Source organism: Antedon bifida, chromosome 10, assembly GCF_963402885.1.
Source record: "Antedon bifida chromosome 10, ecAntBifi1.1, whole genome shotgun sequence".
In the NCBI taxonomy this organism is placed as follows: Eukaryota; Metazoa; Echinodermata; class Crinoidea; order Comatulida; family Antedonidae; genus Antedon; species Antedon bifida.
Window position 1 is genome coordinate 11,795,294 of NC_136235.1, and position 16,654 is coordinate 11,811,947.

The window sequence follows — 16,654 nt, forward strand, 5'->3', positions numbered from 1 at the left end:
TATTCATTGTAAAAACAATGGTCAAAAACAGGATATTGAGTACAATTTGTTTGTTGGATCAACAATCTCTATTTATTAAGCTATTAGGCCTATATCTTAGTTCGGTTAAAACGAACAAAAACCAGCAACGACTAACATTTCGTAAAATGCTAGCTTGGTATAGATTTCAAGTAAATAATCTATAAAAACAGGGATAATGTCGAATTATTGGGACAGAAAATAGACAGACAGGAATGAAGGTGTTTTGAAGGAGGTACGTCACACCTTATGGATATGACTAATGAATATTCATGTTTACTTTGTGACGTTTCATGAGGGGTCCCAATTTATGTACAAAAATAAAAATCTCGTACGGGTACGACTGTTCTTCATCAGAAACACTGTACTTGTAACCACCTTTTTTCTTTCTTGTTTCCTATGATGACAATCCTGATTGGATTGAAGTGTATTGTCTGTAGAAACTTTTAAACAATTCTACTTTTGTTACACATACTACAAAAATATACATAATAATGACATAAATTAGGGCTCGTACTGAGCGCACTACTTGAACTTGAAAATCGATCGTGGACGTTTTACCCGTCAACAAACTTATATAAACAAAGCACGTTATAGGAATATACGTGGAAAAATATGTACAAGTCGTGTTTGCCAAGTAATGAATACTATTATGAAAAGTATGAAATAAAATTGATTGGAACCTAACATGTCGTCGACGGACAGGCAGAGAAGGTTTGTCAATGGGCACAAGTATCATTCTGGTAGAGGGCGATATACGAAAAACGATTTTTGATACAAGTTTCACACAAGTCAGGCGGCAACATGTCTATAAACGTTTGTACGTAAAAGTGCAAGATGTATATAAACTGATTTTTTAAGAACTATTATATCTCGGGTTATGATGTATCATTAAAAAGTACTTATGATAAATGCAAATACCGTCGTAAATATTTTAGCAATCAACTCGAAAATGAGGTGTCACCGATTTTTGACGCGGGAGACATAGAACTATTTTATACGACAATAATTATCGTTCACTGTTTTATGAATAATGAATGAAAAGAAATGGTACAAAACCTAGTGCGTGTATGGAATATTTTAGGTTGGTATTTATCGTACGTGCGCACGATCCGTTCTCTTCAAAATGAAACGAGAGAAAGAGTGTCCGCTGAGGCTGAGAATAGCATTCATAATATCTGCTTTTCTGTCACTGCTTCGTGTTTCCAGTGGCGGTCCCATTACGGTTGATAAACGGGCTGAAGAAAGTAGGGTAAGTTGTACGTTATTAGACATTGACAACGATACGTCTAGTGAAGATGCATACGGTATGCCAACATAATATCACGTATATGACGTTATTACTTCCAGAGTTGAATGATTTTTTTTGTGATGTATCATCACGCGCGTGCTTGTTATAGATATAGTTCTACATTATGGGCTATATAATAATAATGGATTGCTTTTCCTTTATCTGATTTTTGTTTTTCTAATCTAAGGGGTTTCTTGTTAAATATGGATACATGGGTGACGGAGGAAACACCAATGATCTCACCGCAGGAGATTCGTCCACCTTCCAGATAGCAGTAAAACGAATGCAGGAGTTCTCAGGGCTAGAACAAACCGGTGAAGTAAACGATGAAACGTACGAGTTGATGAGATCAGCAAGATGTGGCTTCCCTGACGTCATTCGCTCGGCAGACGATGGTGAAGGATCTGGTGATGAGGGTATAGAACCGGAAGAATTTAAAACTGGTCGAAAATGGAAGAAGACCGTATTGACATACAGGTTAGATACATGATTATTCAGTATAGTGAACTATAATATAATGGTTGTCTACAGTTGATGTTATGTTAGGTTATTGTGCGCGTGCGCATGCGTTTGCTTTGGCAGGTGATGACCTTGGATTCTGCATCATAACATGCGCATTTCAAACTTTTATGGTGCACTGTCGAAATCGATTTTAGTGGGGACGACGATGACTTTGGAAAAATGACGCACAATGTCCTAATCGAAATCTCCATATTATAATATTAACATTGTATTAAAAACAGAGCAGTTGTATATGTTCTTAAACGTTCTAGGAGTATGTACGGAAGAGAACGGCAATGACAAACTCTAATCAATGATGAATATGAGGAACCTAAAATATATTCTCTTAAGACCAGACTATAATTCGGTTTAGACCAAATCCTTTGATTCGAAGGTTCGATCACGACGTCATGTTTTTACTGCGAGTCGTAAGCCTTCACAGAAAATCAATAAGGAAATATTTGTTGAACTTTCAAAGTACTATATTCTTCATGAAATCACGAAATGTTACAAAAAGAAGGCTAAAATAAGATTAAAATCTACATTTCTAATTACGTTATATAGAAATAATTGAATTACTTATTTTGACCTCAGGATTTCTGCATACACACAAGATCTTCCACCAGAGGTAATAGACGATGCTCTCAGTCGAGCGTTCCAGGTATGGTCTGACGTTACTCCACTTGTTTTTATTAAGGAGGACAGTGGGAAAGTAGATATAGAAGTCTCGTTCACAGGTCTACGCCATACGGATCGTTTCTACTTTGACGGTAAAGGTGGAACATTGGCCCATGCATTCCAACCGACAGGCTGGGGAGGCTTAGATGGAGACGTCCATTTTGATGATTCTGAAACATACACTGTTGAATCAAAGAAAGGTATGAATCGACGATTCCGTTACTTCTTAATATTCTTTATCGAAAATGATATCAGGAGGAAATTAAACAAGGTCATATGCATGGCTGCAGTCGCGTGCGCAAATTTGAGCTAGTGTTAACCGACCGACCAACTGACCGACCGAACGACCGACCAACCGACCGACCGAAATAGTGAGCTGTAGAGTCGCGTTTTCACGCGACTAAAACAGTGAACTGTAATCCATACGGCTCACCGCTACCTTGTTCTAATGGCAGAACCAGGGTGGCAGAACGATTCGTGTTCACTTAAAAAACCTGTACATGTTCGAGACGGGTAGGGGGTTATCCCGTTGTTCTAGTCACAGTCATTGTCGTGAACAGAGGGCCGTTATTGGCTAAACTGACATGAAGTGACCCTTGGTCGAGAAGCACCTAGTTGAAAAGTGCAACATCATCTTAAAAGTTCACGAGCTCTTTGTTTCATTTATTCATCAGTGAAATTGAAGGATTTGGCGGTTGTTGGCTCTTGAAATTATTCACATAAGCTACCTTTCAAACTGACCATTTATTTTTTTAAAGGCACAAACTTGTTTCAAGTAGCTGCGCATGAAATTGGACATGCTCTTGGCCTTTCGCATTCTAAAGATTCATCGGCGTTGATGGCGCCCTACTACAAGGGATACATCGCAGCATATCGACTTCCGATTGATGACGTCAGGGGGATACAATCTCTTTATGGTAATTTTTCTAAATTATGATTTTATTTTGATAGTGTGATGATTAAAATGATGTTAATGTGCGTATTCTGGACAAATTATAAAACAATAATGAGAATTTGATATCGTATATTAGCATGTTTACGAATTAGGTAATAGAAGCTAATTATTGCTGCGCCGCGGATATAGTTATATATTATCGTGATACCGAGGTGGTACATGGATTAAAAGTATGGACGGTGACACAACGACTCAGTTCACAGTTCAAATATGAATACATATGAAATGAATAACCTCTTTTGACCGATATCTTATTTATCTAGGTATCTTCAATTTTCAGTCACCATAAATTATCGTATTATCCCACTTTCCTAAATCTGGCCAGATTTTAAAAATGAAGTATTCTGTGCATATATAAAGTATGCAAATTAAGTAATAACAGATATATTATGCATTTTAATTTTAGGCAAAAATTCGAATCCGCCGAACCCAAAACCAACATATACAGTTAAGGAACCAGATGCGTGTAGTAAGGAGTTCGATGCCTTGCTGAACATGGGCGATTTGCTGTGTGCATTCAGGGTTTGTTAACGTATTTCTTAAGTTACATCCGATCCTCATCCTAAAATTAACTCTTTGATTAACTATTACTAATTAATAGATTCCTAAATATGGATGATAACGATACAATTTAAGTAAATAGATGATGATTATTCATTATGAAATAATAACTTAAGATAAGATATTCACTTACATTTTAAATTTAAAGCTGAATTTAATCATGGATCTATTCATTAATCCATGATTCAATCGACAGTATGTCTTATTCGGAACAAATACACGGTTTGTGCCAATTGTTGCATTCACATGAGTACTTTATTGATGATAAGCTAACGTGGCGGTGGCAATATTTCTATTTACTTCTATGCAAATATCGCCATCACGCCCAAGTTCCCAAATCACGATTAACCGACAATTTAACAGAATATTCTATAAAGAGTAAAGACACAATAGATACTACAGTAAGATAATATGTCTTAAATACAACTAAGTATATGCTTACCGAAAGTAGGCCTATGCAACCAAAGAAATACCGTAGTACATCTCACAGTGAGCTGATTTGCATAATAATGCCACCTGTGAGCTCTACTAACTAGCCAAACAGCAAGGAGTCACACATGTGGAAAATTATCTAAATTGGCTTCTTGATAAATAAAATAGTAAAAGAATAGTAAAAATAAACTTCTTCATTTTGGTCTTTACATGCCTATAACTCTATTATGAATCCATCATAAAGAACATGTATTTGTTTCAGTTTATTGCCTATATTTGTTTATAATGCGGCGGTTGCGTTCCATAGTGCATATCCCTTACCTTTGATATTACATGAGGGCGCACATCTAAAACGATTTCGGAACGTTTACTGCATACTCTGCATCAGTACATGCATTCTTTGCAAATGATATTTCTTTTTGAGTAGGCAGTGTAACACCGACCTTTTGAAATTATTAAAAATAATTATAGTAAACTAACGTGTAACAATAATTTATAATACTAAAAATGTGGATATTAATAGGAATCAAAGGCTTTACAATATACATATTATTAGTTGAACAAATGAGCGCGTAAGCCCTATCATTCTGAGAGGCGCACAATGTATACGCAAACATTTTAATGAATATTCATGTGAATTTTATGAGCTAATTTTTTTAAAATATTAAATTACTCTGAAACTAAAACCTATAAATTAATATTACAACATAGTAAACAATATACTGATTGTAGTAAGTTACATTAGGCCTAAATTATCATATAATAAACTAAAAGTAAAATAAAAATCCATTACAACACTTATTTTTTACAAAATAGAAATACCTAGTATATAAATAAGGTGATCATAATTGCTACTAAGTGTACCTGCCACGGCAGTGTTACACATGATATAATTGGAACGATACAGAGAAGATTAGCATGGCCCCTGGCGCAAGGATGACACGCAAAATCGTGAAGCGTTCCAATTTTTGTGTTATTTTTCTATGAATTTTATTATGAAATTACATAACTCTGATTTCATTAATTTATTTAACTTTTTAACATGAATAGGAGGTGCACGTTTATTACTACAATTTTGCTTTTCCCTAAAATAGGAAGATAAACTTTGGCTTATTCGTAGAACAGGGGATAGGAATACGGTAATAACAAAAGACAAATTAGAGGGAGATCTAATTACAAACCATCTACCTATAACTGGGCCGTTTGATGCCAGCTATCAAAGAAAATCGGATGAAATGGTTATATTACTTAAAGGTATACGTTAGTGCCTTATTTTTCCCGACTGACCGATCGACACCGTACCCATCTAACTGAATGGCAGAATGACTTTATCGTGTTGGGACTTTATCGTGATAGTCTAAATGGACCTTTACTGGGTGAATTAATTTAAGATTATACAATCTAAAGCTCTGTCTACACTATCAAACTTTATGTGACAAAAAAAAATTGTCAAACTAGTAACTGACAGATATAACGTAATATAACAAGGCTGATTGACGACTGATTACATAACTTATCATCCTACTAAAGTGACTGACTACTGTAACTAACTAACTAACCAATAATAAAATTACGTCCTTAGGGCGAACGTTGTACGAGTACAACATAAACACAAACACCTACACAGAGAAGGGGCTCCGGACCATCAGCACCATGCTACCGTCTAGTATCGATGCCGCACTAACATCCGACAGTGGCTTAACATACTTATTTAAATGGGACAGGGTGTTCTTATTTGACGAAAACACAAAATCCATGGAAAAACCGAAACATATAACCGATGTTTTCCCAGGTATTCCCGATAATATCAGTGGCGCTTTCAACGGAAACGATGGTATGCATTATTATTATTTTATTACAATGACAATTCAACAATGTTCCCGTCTATGTATATGTATGTAGTATGATGAGAGTATCAATCTAAACCATCACTGGTTCTGCTGATATCGGTAGACTTGCCACAATATTGTTTCTTTTTATGTAGCGCCACCTCTCTCCCCCACCCCACTCGGACGTATAGATATGACACGCCATGTATGACAAAATCGTTTTTATTTATGTAGTCCGCTCTCTATCGTGTATCAAGAACATTGTTATTAACAATGGATTTCTTTTGTTTCAGGATATTATTATTTTGTTCAAGAATATGACGTTTTCAAGTACAATGTCAACGAAAAACGAGTCGAGGATGGTTACCCAAAACCATTCAGTAAAACTTACATTGGTTGTAAGCCTTGAAATAACACTTAATTCTCTGACCTGAATTAACAGCTGTTTTGTAACTTTTTTGTGTTAAATATTCAAGATATACATATTGTTCAATTTGAGTTTAGCAAATATTATCAATATTGGCCAATATTTGACAGAAATGTCTTTCCGTGTTTGTGTTTATTTATCAAATAAGCTATACAAGCTATATAATGTATTTATTTGACTTTCATGAATAAAACGTATATACTAAGACTAACATTAAAGTTTATACTTAGGCATATCTATTTACTTTATAACCGCCATCAATGACAAAGCTATAATGTACCCTGCAAAATATTATTATTAATCTTTTACTTCATAAAAACAATAATGTCGCATATCACAAATATCATCGTGCCCCATGCCAAATCGCACATTATTTTTTACAAGGCGAGAAAAACATCCAAAACACACACTTAAGAAATTAGAACGCTGCCGCAAAGAAAGAAACTTTAAGAACTAGGCCTACTAAGGAGCTCGATATAAAAAGACATCGGACTACAAGGGAATCGCTTTCTTTTCCTCTTAAATTGTGATTGTACAATTCTCATTCATACCGTGGGTTTGAAGAGAGGTGTCACAAAGAAACCGACCGTCGGATGTTGGCTAAGTAACATTTTAGAAAAAAAAAATGATACCCTATTAAGTTTACAACCAAAATTGTATCGAATCGAATATATTATTCTTGTGACGAAAACAATGTTGCACATATATACATGCTGCACTCATGTCTCCTAATGTTTCAGCAATACAGCAGCACAGCTCAAGAAAATAGATTGAATGGTGTGTTTATAGTCATTGGCAAAACTGCAGCAACAGGTAACACAAAATTAAGTTCTAAAAATAGCCAATTTTAATATTGACACCTGCCCTTTTAGACGCGAGAGCACACTGGCAGTTTTAATTTAATGTGGGCTTTCCTGATAATGTAAACAGTAATACAATTGGTCTGTGTTTATGCCTCATTCTATGTTAGTGTAAATTTTTCATCCGACAAATTTTAACAAAAAACCACATATTTTAAATTAAATTTTCCATTCCCACCGAATTTCTGATCCATATTTTGCCAACCTGACTTAAAACGAAAGTTCAGGCCCTTCCAGAGCACAACTAACCTAGTAACTCTCATTTTTAGTCTACCATTGGTGGTGGCCCTGAAAATTATTCAGTATACCCAATACATCCTCAAATCTGATTAAAATAACTTTTGGTTTCAAAAATAAAGGGGAAGAAGTGACAAATAATACAAACCAGCTACAATTTTTATCACCATATATAGCATTAGAAAAGAATCAGGAAAAATCATAAACTGCAATTAAAGTAAAGTATCGGTTATCTTAGCCGAGGATTTTTATTTAACGTATAATTTTAAATTTTTAGTCTGTATAGTTCACTATGTCGGTCGGTCGGTCGGTCTGTCGGTCTGTCTGTCGGTCCGGTATCACTATGCGTTTTATCGCTTTTCTGTACTTTTTGAACTGTTTTGATGTACAGAAAAGTTTAAAAGTACATTACATTAATTTTTTTCTGAGAGCACGCGACTTATTCTGAAAGATTTGGTTTATGTTTTGTGTTTTTGTTATCTGAGGCGCCTTGAAGCTAAGGTGGTTCCACCTTGTGAGGCGCCTCTGTGTAATATTGAATAAAAAAAATAAAAAAAAAGTATCGATTTAAATATTAAATGTTTAGTTCAGTTGCAGATTTAAGATCTAGTGCTTAAAACTTAAGCACTGCATTTCTAATCTCATATTCTATCTTTTCCTATCTTATGTCTGTATGTAATTTGAATTCGTTTTAAATATAATTATATTAGGTGATGTTAAATTTTAGTGATATGCTTCACAAAGATGAGATGCAATGTCGGAACTCTCAGTTCTCACTCTAATTGGATATGTAATAACAATGATGCGCTCTCCTAATGTGCAATAAAAACAATAATAATAAAAAATAAAATTAATTAATTAATTACCAATTTCTTGCAATGAAAACAGGCTTTTATATCCAGGTCAGTGAAAGTGTGTACGCAAAAGTGAAAATGAAAAGTAAAATAAAAAGTTAAACAGCACTTTTATGACAATAAAGTTTGAAGAAATAACAAATAATAATAATAATATTTTCAAACCAAATTTGGAATTCCGAAAGTGCTTTGGGTATCTATAAAACGTTAGCGTTAAGTTTGTACTTATCCATTGGTATGCAAGCAGTATGTTCTCGAACGTGCTGATTTTAGCTGCTGCGTTGTTGGTACTTGTGTCGTACTCTGAAGCCGAGAATAATGAGACCATTGGTAATAGATACAGAAACTTCCAACTACCAGAAGGACATCCCGAGAATTGCAAGTTTCTGACTGAAAATAATGGCGCAGGCATGCGTGTATTAGGAGTACTTCCAGGTAGGCATTCCGAGCAAAGAAACCCATTTTTTCACAATTTAATAAAATGCTGTGTTGTTGCAAAGATAGACTAAGTCAAAGCCTAAGGTTGTGATTTTATAACGATTTAATGGAGGCCAGAAGCCACACATTAATTTTTTTTTAACAATCAGTAGTAAACATGTTGTGTAACGTACATAGGCATATAGTCGTGTTTTTTTTTTGTTTTTTTTTATTTTTAACTCTTTATCTTGTATTTTAATCTGTTATATACTGCACGTTTTAAATTGTTGCAACAATTTTTATGTTTGTTTTTTATTGTTGTTTTAATCTACCAAGCAAAGTGAATTTCCATTTTTACGGACAAATAAAATTTCTTGAATCTTGAATCTTACTGTACAGAACAAAAATATAATCTTAAACTATATTACTGTACATCAGACTCTCTTCTCCCACAGACACGTACTTTGCGCATGTCCAGTCCGAATTTACAAATTTCCCATTTTCAGCCTTTAGTAAACTATAAGACTCCGCGTGATACAGTGTCGTGATGCTTCCGTCCTCTTGAATATAACTGCCTAAAGGTGCGAAAATTGTAAGAGTTTAATTATTCGTGTAATAGATGATGAGCCAAAATCCTATAACGCTGTCTCTTCAAAATTGTAACTGAAAATCTGTTTTGATATTCTCCTATCAATGTAGTCGCAAATGAATAATACAATTATTACAAACAAACACATAATACATCCAGAAAACGTATTGTATTTAATGAGAATTGCTCGTGGTTTCTGTTGATTAGCAACACAATTTTAACTGGAATCGACAATTTTCCTAACATTTTTTGTTATTCCTATTGAACTTGAAAAGCGTATGGTTACAATGTAAACTCAATCATTTTCTAATTATGCAACATTTGTTTTAAGGTGTTGGCTGGGATAACCTGAGAAACGTTTTTATGGGTATGGTGATGAAATATGAATACAAACAATGTAGATTGACTGAAGATAAAGATTATCTATTACCCGATGGAATGTACACTATTCCAATCAAGCAGAGTAAGGTAATCAAACCAATAATTATTTAGAAATTTGGATTTTTGATTGCATTTCAATTTTTAAAAATTAACCGTGTCTTTTTTATTCGTATCGTACGGTACTTAATATTCACTTTACACATTGGCACACTTATTACATAATCATGCATAATACACGAAACATTAAAAGAATAAGTAAAACAAAACACTAAACAAACAGTAAATCTATTATATTACTATTATCAACACCTCAAGTCCCACCTCCCTCCACTTTCAATTCAATTGAAAAAGCAATGTTAGGGTCTTATAGTTATAAATTTAAAATTAACACCTAATTTTTGATTCACGGATTTCAGTAATTTAAAGATCCTTTTAACTTTTTTGAAACTAATTTATTTAAAATAGGGCCTATAGGCTTATTTTATTTCTTCATTTTGTCAAGTAATGATCCTAGTGAGACAAGGTTTCCTTCTATTTGGGATCATCATTTGCTGTTAAAATATACTTGCCCCCAAGTCTGTACTATTGTTTCTTTTTTTAGTCCACCAGTCGTCGTTTCGATTTATGTCTGAAAAAGTATAATGCGTATGGAACGCCATATGTGCCACAATATTGATCTTTTGTTGCTAATATTAATTCTAATCACGGTCTAGAACCTGTAGAATACTGCTAAGTAAAAGTATGCGTAAAACAATTATCATTTTTATATTGTATTTCGTTATGTATATCTATATTGTATTTTAATATCGAATAGGCCTAACGAATTGTAAATAATTGTCACTTGAACAAAAACTTTCCGTTAGATATTTAAGTTTGTTAATGTCATGAGACGTATCGAAGTCACCAAACATGCGTTTTGTACAACTTAACTGCCATAATAGGCACAAAAGACATTAATAAATTAGCTTAAACCGTGTAAATATTAATATCTAAACCAGATAGTTTCTTTTTGCCTTGCCAACTATAGGTTGATACTTCTGTTCAGGTTTTTCGACACTGGTCAGAATATAAAAGCGCTAAATCAGCTTCTATAAATGCAGATGCATCATATAGCAAGATCGTTGCATCAGTCAGCGGCAGCTTCTCGTTAGAATTACAGAAAAACAAAATACGACAATCCAAGAAAGGAATGATGACAACCCGTGTACAACTACGTCATCGACTATACAACGTCGTAATGGGATCTGGAACAGCTTTCACTAAGGAGTTTAAAGCTCGTCTTATGAAGATTGGAACTAACTTGGCAGACGGGGATGATGTGATGGCCGCGTATCATAGTGATGAAATTGTACGTGACTATGGTACACACATACTAACTAAAGTTGAAGCCGGTGCTGTTATCCTCCACGAATCCCAAATAGATAATGCAGAAAGCGATACATCAGATGCCTATATGGTAGGAGTAAAGAGTAGTGCCACCGCGAGTTTCCTTGGTGGAAGATTTAAAGTGTCGGTATCAGCAGGTGGTGAAGTTACAGAAAAAACCAGTGGTAAGGTAAAAATAGATACAGTTGATAATCAGATTAAGAGTTATGGTGGTCCGCTGCTAACGTCAAGTATGAGTATAAGTGACTGGGAGGACGGTATACACAACCACCTCGTTGCCATAGATGAATCAGGGGAACCGTTACATGCAGTCGTCACAAGTGGGTATATCGGTGACATGCCGGCATTCCTTGTTCGCCGAGTGGCTGTTGAAATAAAAAATGCTGTCTATAGATACTACGAAATGAACACAATTAGAGGTTGCTTGAATAGTGAAAGTGAAAACTTTAATTTTCTAGCCAATACCAATCAGACAGATCTATGCGATCCTCCTGAAGAAAGTGAGTACGAAGTAGGTGGTGCGTATACAACGTGCTCACCCAGGGTAGGCCTACCGCAATCTGAAATATGTAAAAGAGTAAGTAAACACAATCCGTTTACAGGATCGGACGAATGTCCCGCAGGGTTTGTTCAGTATACCATTTCGACGGAGACACGCTCAAAGCCATATTATGTGCAGAAAAAAGAAAAGGAATGCGTTAAAAAAAAGTTTAGAGTGCGGAAATCATGTATGTATGTGACAACGTTAGAAAGAAAGATGGATTCTGCCGAGATCGAAAGTGTTTGGTGTGGTAGACGTAATAATGGGAATGCCATGTACTATTTCGGTGGTATATACGCATTACCAAATGTTCCAAATCCTGTCACTAAAAGCACAATCTGCCCCGAATATTTTATAACATTATCGTTAGGGTACGGTGTGAGAATATGCGTCAGCAAAGACAAAAGAGCCAATAAGTTGTTAACTAGCATCAAGTTTGGTGGAGTTTTTACTTGCAAGGTTAGCAATCCATTTGCAACTAATGAATCCACGAAATACGATCGCGATGATGAAACATTACAAAAATGTCCAGAAGGATTTTCATCTTACACAGCTATTATTATGGACAGTACGTGCCTCTTTAGTTATTGTTTACGTTCTGTCACAAACAATGCGAATACAATAGGAACAGAGATTCAACTGCCTATTAGACCACCTTACGCAGATCCACCAGAGCCATCCGCCAATCTTACCAATACTATGGCTTTTATGGAATACTCAACAGGAGAAATGTGGATGAAGAATAGAAGTACTGATGGATGGAGCAAGTATGCGTTTGGAGACGAACCGCCGCCGGACTCACTAGGCTTTGTTGACGATAGCTATGCGTCAGTAGCGGTTACAAATCATCAGCTGCCTACACTTGCTTATGTAATAACCTTGTCGTTGTTGTTCACATGGACAGCAGCATTTTAAGGAATTCCGGCTCGCTTACCTACGAAAAGTATCTTAGCTTGAGGCTCAGGTGACTTTTTATCTCATTCACTTGCTCATAATTTGCCGAATGGAAGTTCTGGAATCACATATCCATGCTGATTGTTCATCATTCGCTTGATCGATCTCCGGGGACAATGATATTCTCTCTATATACCTACGCATATTGGATCGAGAGCAAACCTTTACGCATGACATATCGCGCTATGTAATGAATTATTTTTAAATAGGCCTAATGAACTAAATAATTGTTATACTATATGCTATACTGTTATACTATTGCTATGACTTTTAAAGCCAATTATGTATTACTCAGTAGGGCCTAAAAGTTACCATTATATAAATAAGTATTTAAAGGAAGAGTCCTTTTAATTGAAATAGCCACAATTACGTTGCATCTTTAAATTAACGTGATGCTTTATAAACGTTTGTCCACACAGGAGGCAGCACTTGATTGTTATAATTTGTTTTTTTTTTCATAAATTATTTACAGTAAATGATGGGGGTTCGTTTGGAGCTGAGTCTGGCATGATGACTTACATCAGATATGAATATGCCTAGGATTTTTTTTGCATTACACATTATGTAATACTTAATAAAACATGACCATCGTTAATAAAAAAAATAGTAGTAACTGGGAGGTTCATGGTGTATCTTTTATCACAACTTGTACCAATGATCAGAGCAATAAATATAATGATTATAAATCGTTGTTTTGAAGACGCTTTTATTACATATCAGACTTATCATATACCAACAAAACAAAATAAAAAAATAAGTAGTTGGGCCTACATATCAACCTGGGAAATCGTATAAGATGAATGCACACTTTTTGCACCACCATATTAGGTTATCTTCATGACATTGTAATTTGCTGAATAGCAGCTTAAAGATGTATTGTCCCCCAAAATCATGAAAAATAAAGATTTTTAAAATCAGACTTTGAATAGGCCATTTTACAGTTTTAATGAAGTTGTTTACTTCCATAAGAAAAAAAACGGAGGAAAAAAATTATTTCACCTATAAAAAGACAAAATAAACAGTTAAATTACCCAAAAACTCATTGTCTTCCAGACAATTTGACCATTTTTTGCTTTAAATTACATTTTTCTCAGGTAAATAAATTTTTTTCAGACCCAATTTTTTGTGAGAGTGAATAACTATTATGTGACATTAAAATAACATATTCAACAAAAAAATTAAAAAAATATTTTTTTAGGGGGACAATATATCTTTAATATTCGGGGTCATTGTTTGTTAAAAAAACACGGGCCTAAGAAGAGCCTACGCTCTCTGCGATGAACTATTAAAGGCGACATCAAGGTGATAGTCAAGGGAGGGGTTTTTGTATACCTTTGGGGTTTGAATTATCACAAAGACGGTCAAATATTTATGTGTTTAAAATTAAATATAGATATTTGTTTGTATTTTTACATACATTTGGTTCCATTACTCCTACATGTATGTAGCTTTTATCTGATTTTATTACTCGACCGCAGTACTGTCAATTCTTAATAATATTATAAATAGATTTAAATTTAAAGGAATAACTACAATCACTCATTAATTTTGAAAGAATACTTGTTTTTGTCTCGTGTGAGGTCATCTCACGTTTATTTAAATTCTCAGTGATGAATATATTATATACATATAAGTACATTTGTGACAATTAAAGTAAGTGTTTAAAGTAGTTAAACTACAGGTATATTTTACATAATAAGATGCTTGAATTCAGTATTAACCATATATTGTATTTAACATTAGATACGATGTTAATTAAAATGTAAAAATGAAAAATGGCGGTAAAATACATGATTAAAATTTTCTTTTTAAACTATCTTATTTGTGTTCCTTGAAAGAATACTTATAATAATAAGAGATTAATATCATTTTAAATTGACATTTTCAACAAACTGCGAAATAATGTTAACATCTATCTATCTTATTATTGAAAAAAAACAAATACATCGTCAACTCAATAAATAAATTGAGGAACATTGACACACATCAGCATCATATGGCTGAGAGGTTATAATTCACAAGTGAGCCCTCTATTAACATGTTACAACAATACTCCAACAATAAACGACATGCATTTTTACTCTATTCAGTATTAATTTGATTCATAAGCTATGTATTGCTAAAAAGGTATCAGAATAACAATAATTAGGCCGCATGCTTTTAAATATTAGTATAAACGATATACCCACACTATTTCAAACTTTAATATCTATGTTTTTTTTTCTTGCATAAGTCCAGAAACTTCGAAATATTATTAGTTGACAATGACAAGAGTCTGAGAGTGGACAGTCTTCGCCAAAATCTGATTGTTAAAATGCAAGTTGTTTTTGTATACATAGTCCATATAGAATCAGCTGGTCATTAATTTAAATTCGATAGATTATATCCGAGTACGCAAGCCTTGTAAATATCACGTATTGGAATTAGACAAGGACGTCGTTTACACGCAAATTGTAGTTCCTAACATGTGTTTTAAACTAAACAGCATATTTTATGAAACTAGATCATTACATTTGACCTATTCGTCTTCTAAGTTCAGTAGGATAAAAAACAATAACATTGATTCAGCACAGGTCAGCTTATCATGGCTTAAGCCTAAGCCTATATGAATATTTAAATTACATAACCAAAATTAGGCACACGTAAATAAAAAGGAAGGTGTTGGTAGTACTGTATTTAAGTTGGTGTTAATCATTGTCCCCGGAGAATGTCGAGCGAAATTCACACCCGATTCGTCAGCTGTCATGAAATAGATTCTAACTGACCATTGAAAGACTTTATTGCAAATACTGTACTAAATATAGCTAGACACGATGACTTTCAATGGTCATTAGAATCTATCTCATGAAACTGCATGAATATCATGACGGAATGTTGATCATCAGGTCACATGATTTTTTGTCTTGGTTTGGAATCCTTAAAGCCAAAATACCATACTACACACGATGCGTTAGTTGGAGTGTAGAGGGAGACATTCAACTATTGCACTTATAACTTGGACCTCCAGAACTCTAGATCTTCAGAGTATTTTAGTGTTTACATTTACTTTTAGAACCCGAATTAAATTGTAATTAACTGAATCTTTGTTTTTAAATAGTGGTATGATTCTCCTCACACAATCTACCAAACATTCAAAAACAAAGGAAAACAATATTATTCAGGTTAATTAAACATGCCCGCAACAAAAATTGGGTCAATTATTATTAGAATACAGAAAAGAAGGTAGATGTTTTTATCACAACACGACAAGTACTGGTCTAACTTGTTCAATATCCCATGTTTATACTTATTTTCGGATGATTTTACGCTGCATCCAATTCTCTTAAATTATTATTAGTAGAAATTCGGATAGATAGATAGATGGGGTTATGGGCCTATTTCAAATTTGTTTCGATTTGCATTTTGTTGTTATGAATTCTATTTAAAAATTATTACATTCCCGCTATGAGTTGATTACTTTTATTTGCGATTTTGAGAGGGTTTCCGTGGTGTGTTATGATAGGGCCTAATTGCGTGTCTTGGTTTTCGGCAGTGGTGCACTTGGCTGTGTTCCATATATTGGAAAAACCGATTGCAAACAACAAAAACCAACAACAATCACAAGTTAGTGGGCATCCTACCGTGCATTGTTGGACAGGAAGAACAAAGTCAGTGAACGTAGGGTTTTTAGGTCAACCGATATCATTGCATAATATATAGAGCCTAATTACAGAAAAATTGACATAAGGCCTACTATTATTATC

At 34.2% G+C, this 16,654-nt stretch overlaps 3 protein-coding genes and 1 non-coding gene across 4 annotated transcripts in view; 3 read left to right on the plus strand and 1 right to left on the minus strand.

Moving 5' to 3' along the window:
• The window catches only part of LOC144854108 (macrophage metalloelastase-like), a 28,439-nt gene extending 25,967 nt beyond the window's left edge, over positions 1-2,472 (minus strand). Inside the window, exon 1 of the mRNA XM_078711994.1 lies at positions 2,390-2,472. The gene's annotated coding sequence lies outside the window, so the exon portion shown is untranslated. The remainder of the gene's footprint in view (positions 1-2,389) is intronic.
• LOC144854109 (matrix metalloproteinase-18-like) lies at positions 1,024-6,778 on the plus strand. The gene is made up of 8 exons (XM_078711995.1): positions 1,024-1,270; positions 1,497-1,786; positions 2,405-2,688; positions 3,247-3,405; positions 3,850-3,965; positions 5,531-5,690; positions 6,019-6,270; positions 6,559-6,778. The coding sequence occupies exons 1-8, from the start codon at positions 1,145-1,147 to the stop codon at positions 6,672-6,674; spliced, it is 1,503 nt and encodes a 500-aa protein (XP_078568121.1). The 5' UTR covers positions 1,024-1,144; the 3' UTR covers positions 6,675-6,778.
• Positions 5,297-5,407, plus strand: LOC144854918 (U6 spliceosomal RNA). Its single transcript, XR_013614729.1, has one exon. It is a non-coding gene; the product is annotated as a U6 spliceosomal RNA (small nuclear RNA).
• A 2,113-nt stretch (positions 6,779-8,891) lies between the features above and the next one.
• On the plus strand, positions 8,892-12,960 carry LOC144853467 (macrophage-expressed gene 1 protein-like). Its single transcript, XM_078711163.1, has 3 exons — positions 8,892-9,078; positions 9,981-10,117; positions 11,058-12,960. Exons 1-3 carry the CDS (start codon positions 8,892-8,894, stop codon positions 12,870-12,872), a joined length of 2,139 nt encoding a protein of 712 aa, XP_078567289.1. The 3' UTR covers positions 12,873-12,960.
• The last annotated feature ends 3,694 nt before the right edge of the window (positions 12,961-16,654 follow it).

Excerpts from the sequence above, each read along its gene's own strand:
- LOC144854109 (XM_078711995.1), top strand. The coding sequence starts at position 1,145 with ATGAAACGAGAGAAAGAGTGTCCGCTGAGGCTGAGAATAGCATTCATA. Across the intron at positions 2,689-3,246 it reads CACTGTTGAATCAAAGAAAG|GCACAAACTTGTTTCAAGTA; the intron begins GTATGAATCGAC and ends ATTTTTTTAAAG. Across the intron at positions 3,406-3,849 it reads GGGGATACAATCTCTTTATG|GCAAAAATTCGAATCCGCCG; the intron begins GTAATTTTTCTA and ends TTTTAATTTTAG.
- LOC144853467 (XM_078711163.1), top strand. The coding sequence starts at position 8,892 with ATGTTCTCGAACGTGCTGATTTTAGCTGCTGCGTTGTTGGTACTTGTG. Across the intron at positions 9,079-9,980 it reads TGTATTAGGAGTACTTCCAG|GTGTTGGCTGGGATAACCTG; the intron begins GTAGGCATTCCG and ends ATTTGTTTTAAG. Across the intron at positions 10,118-11,057 it reads TTCCAATCAAGCAGAGTAAG|GTTGATACTTCTGTTCAGGT; the intron begins GTAATCAAACCA and ends TGCCAACTATAG.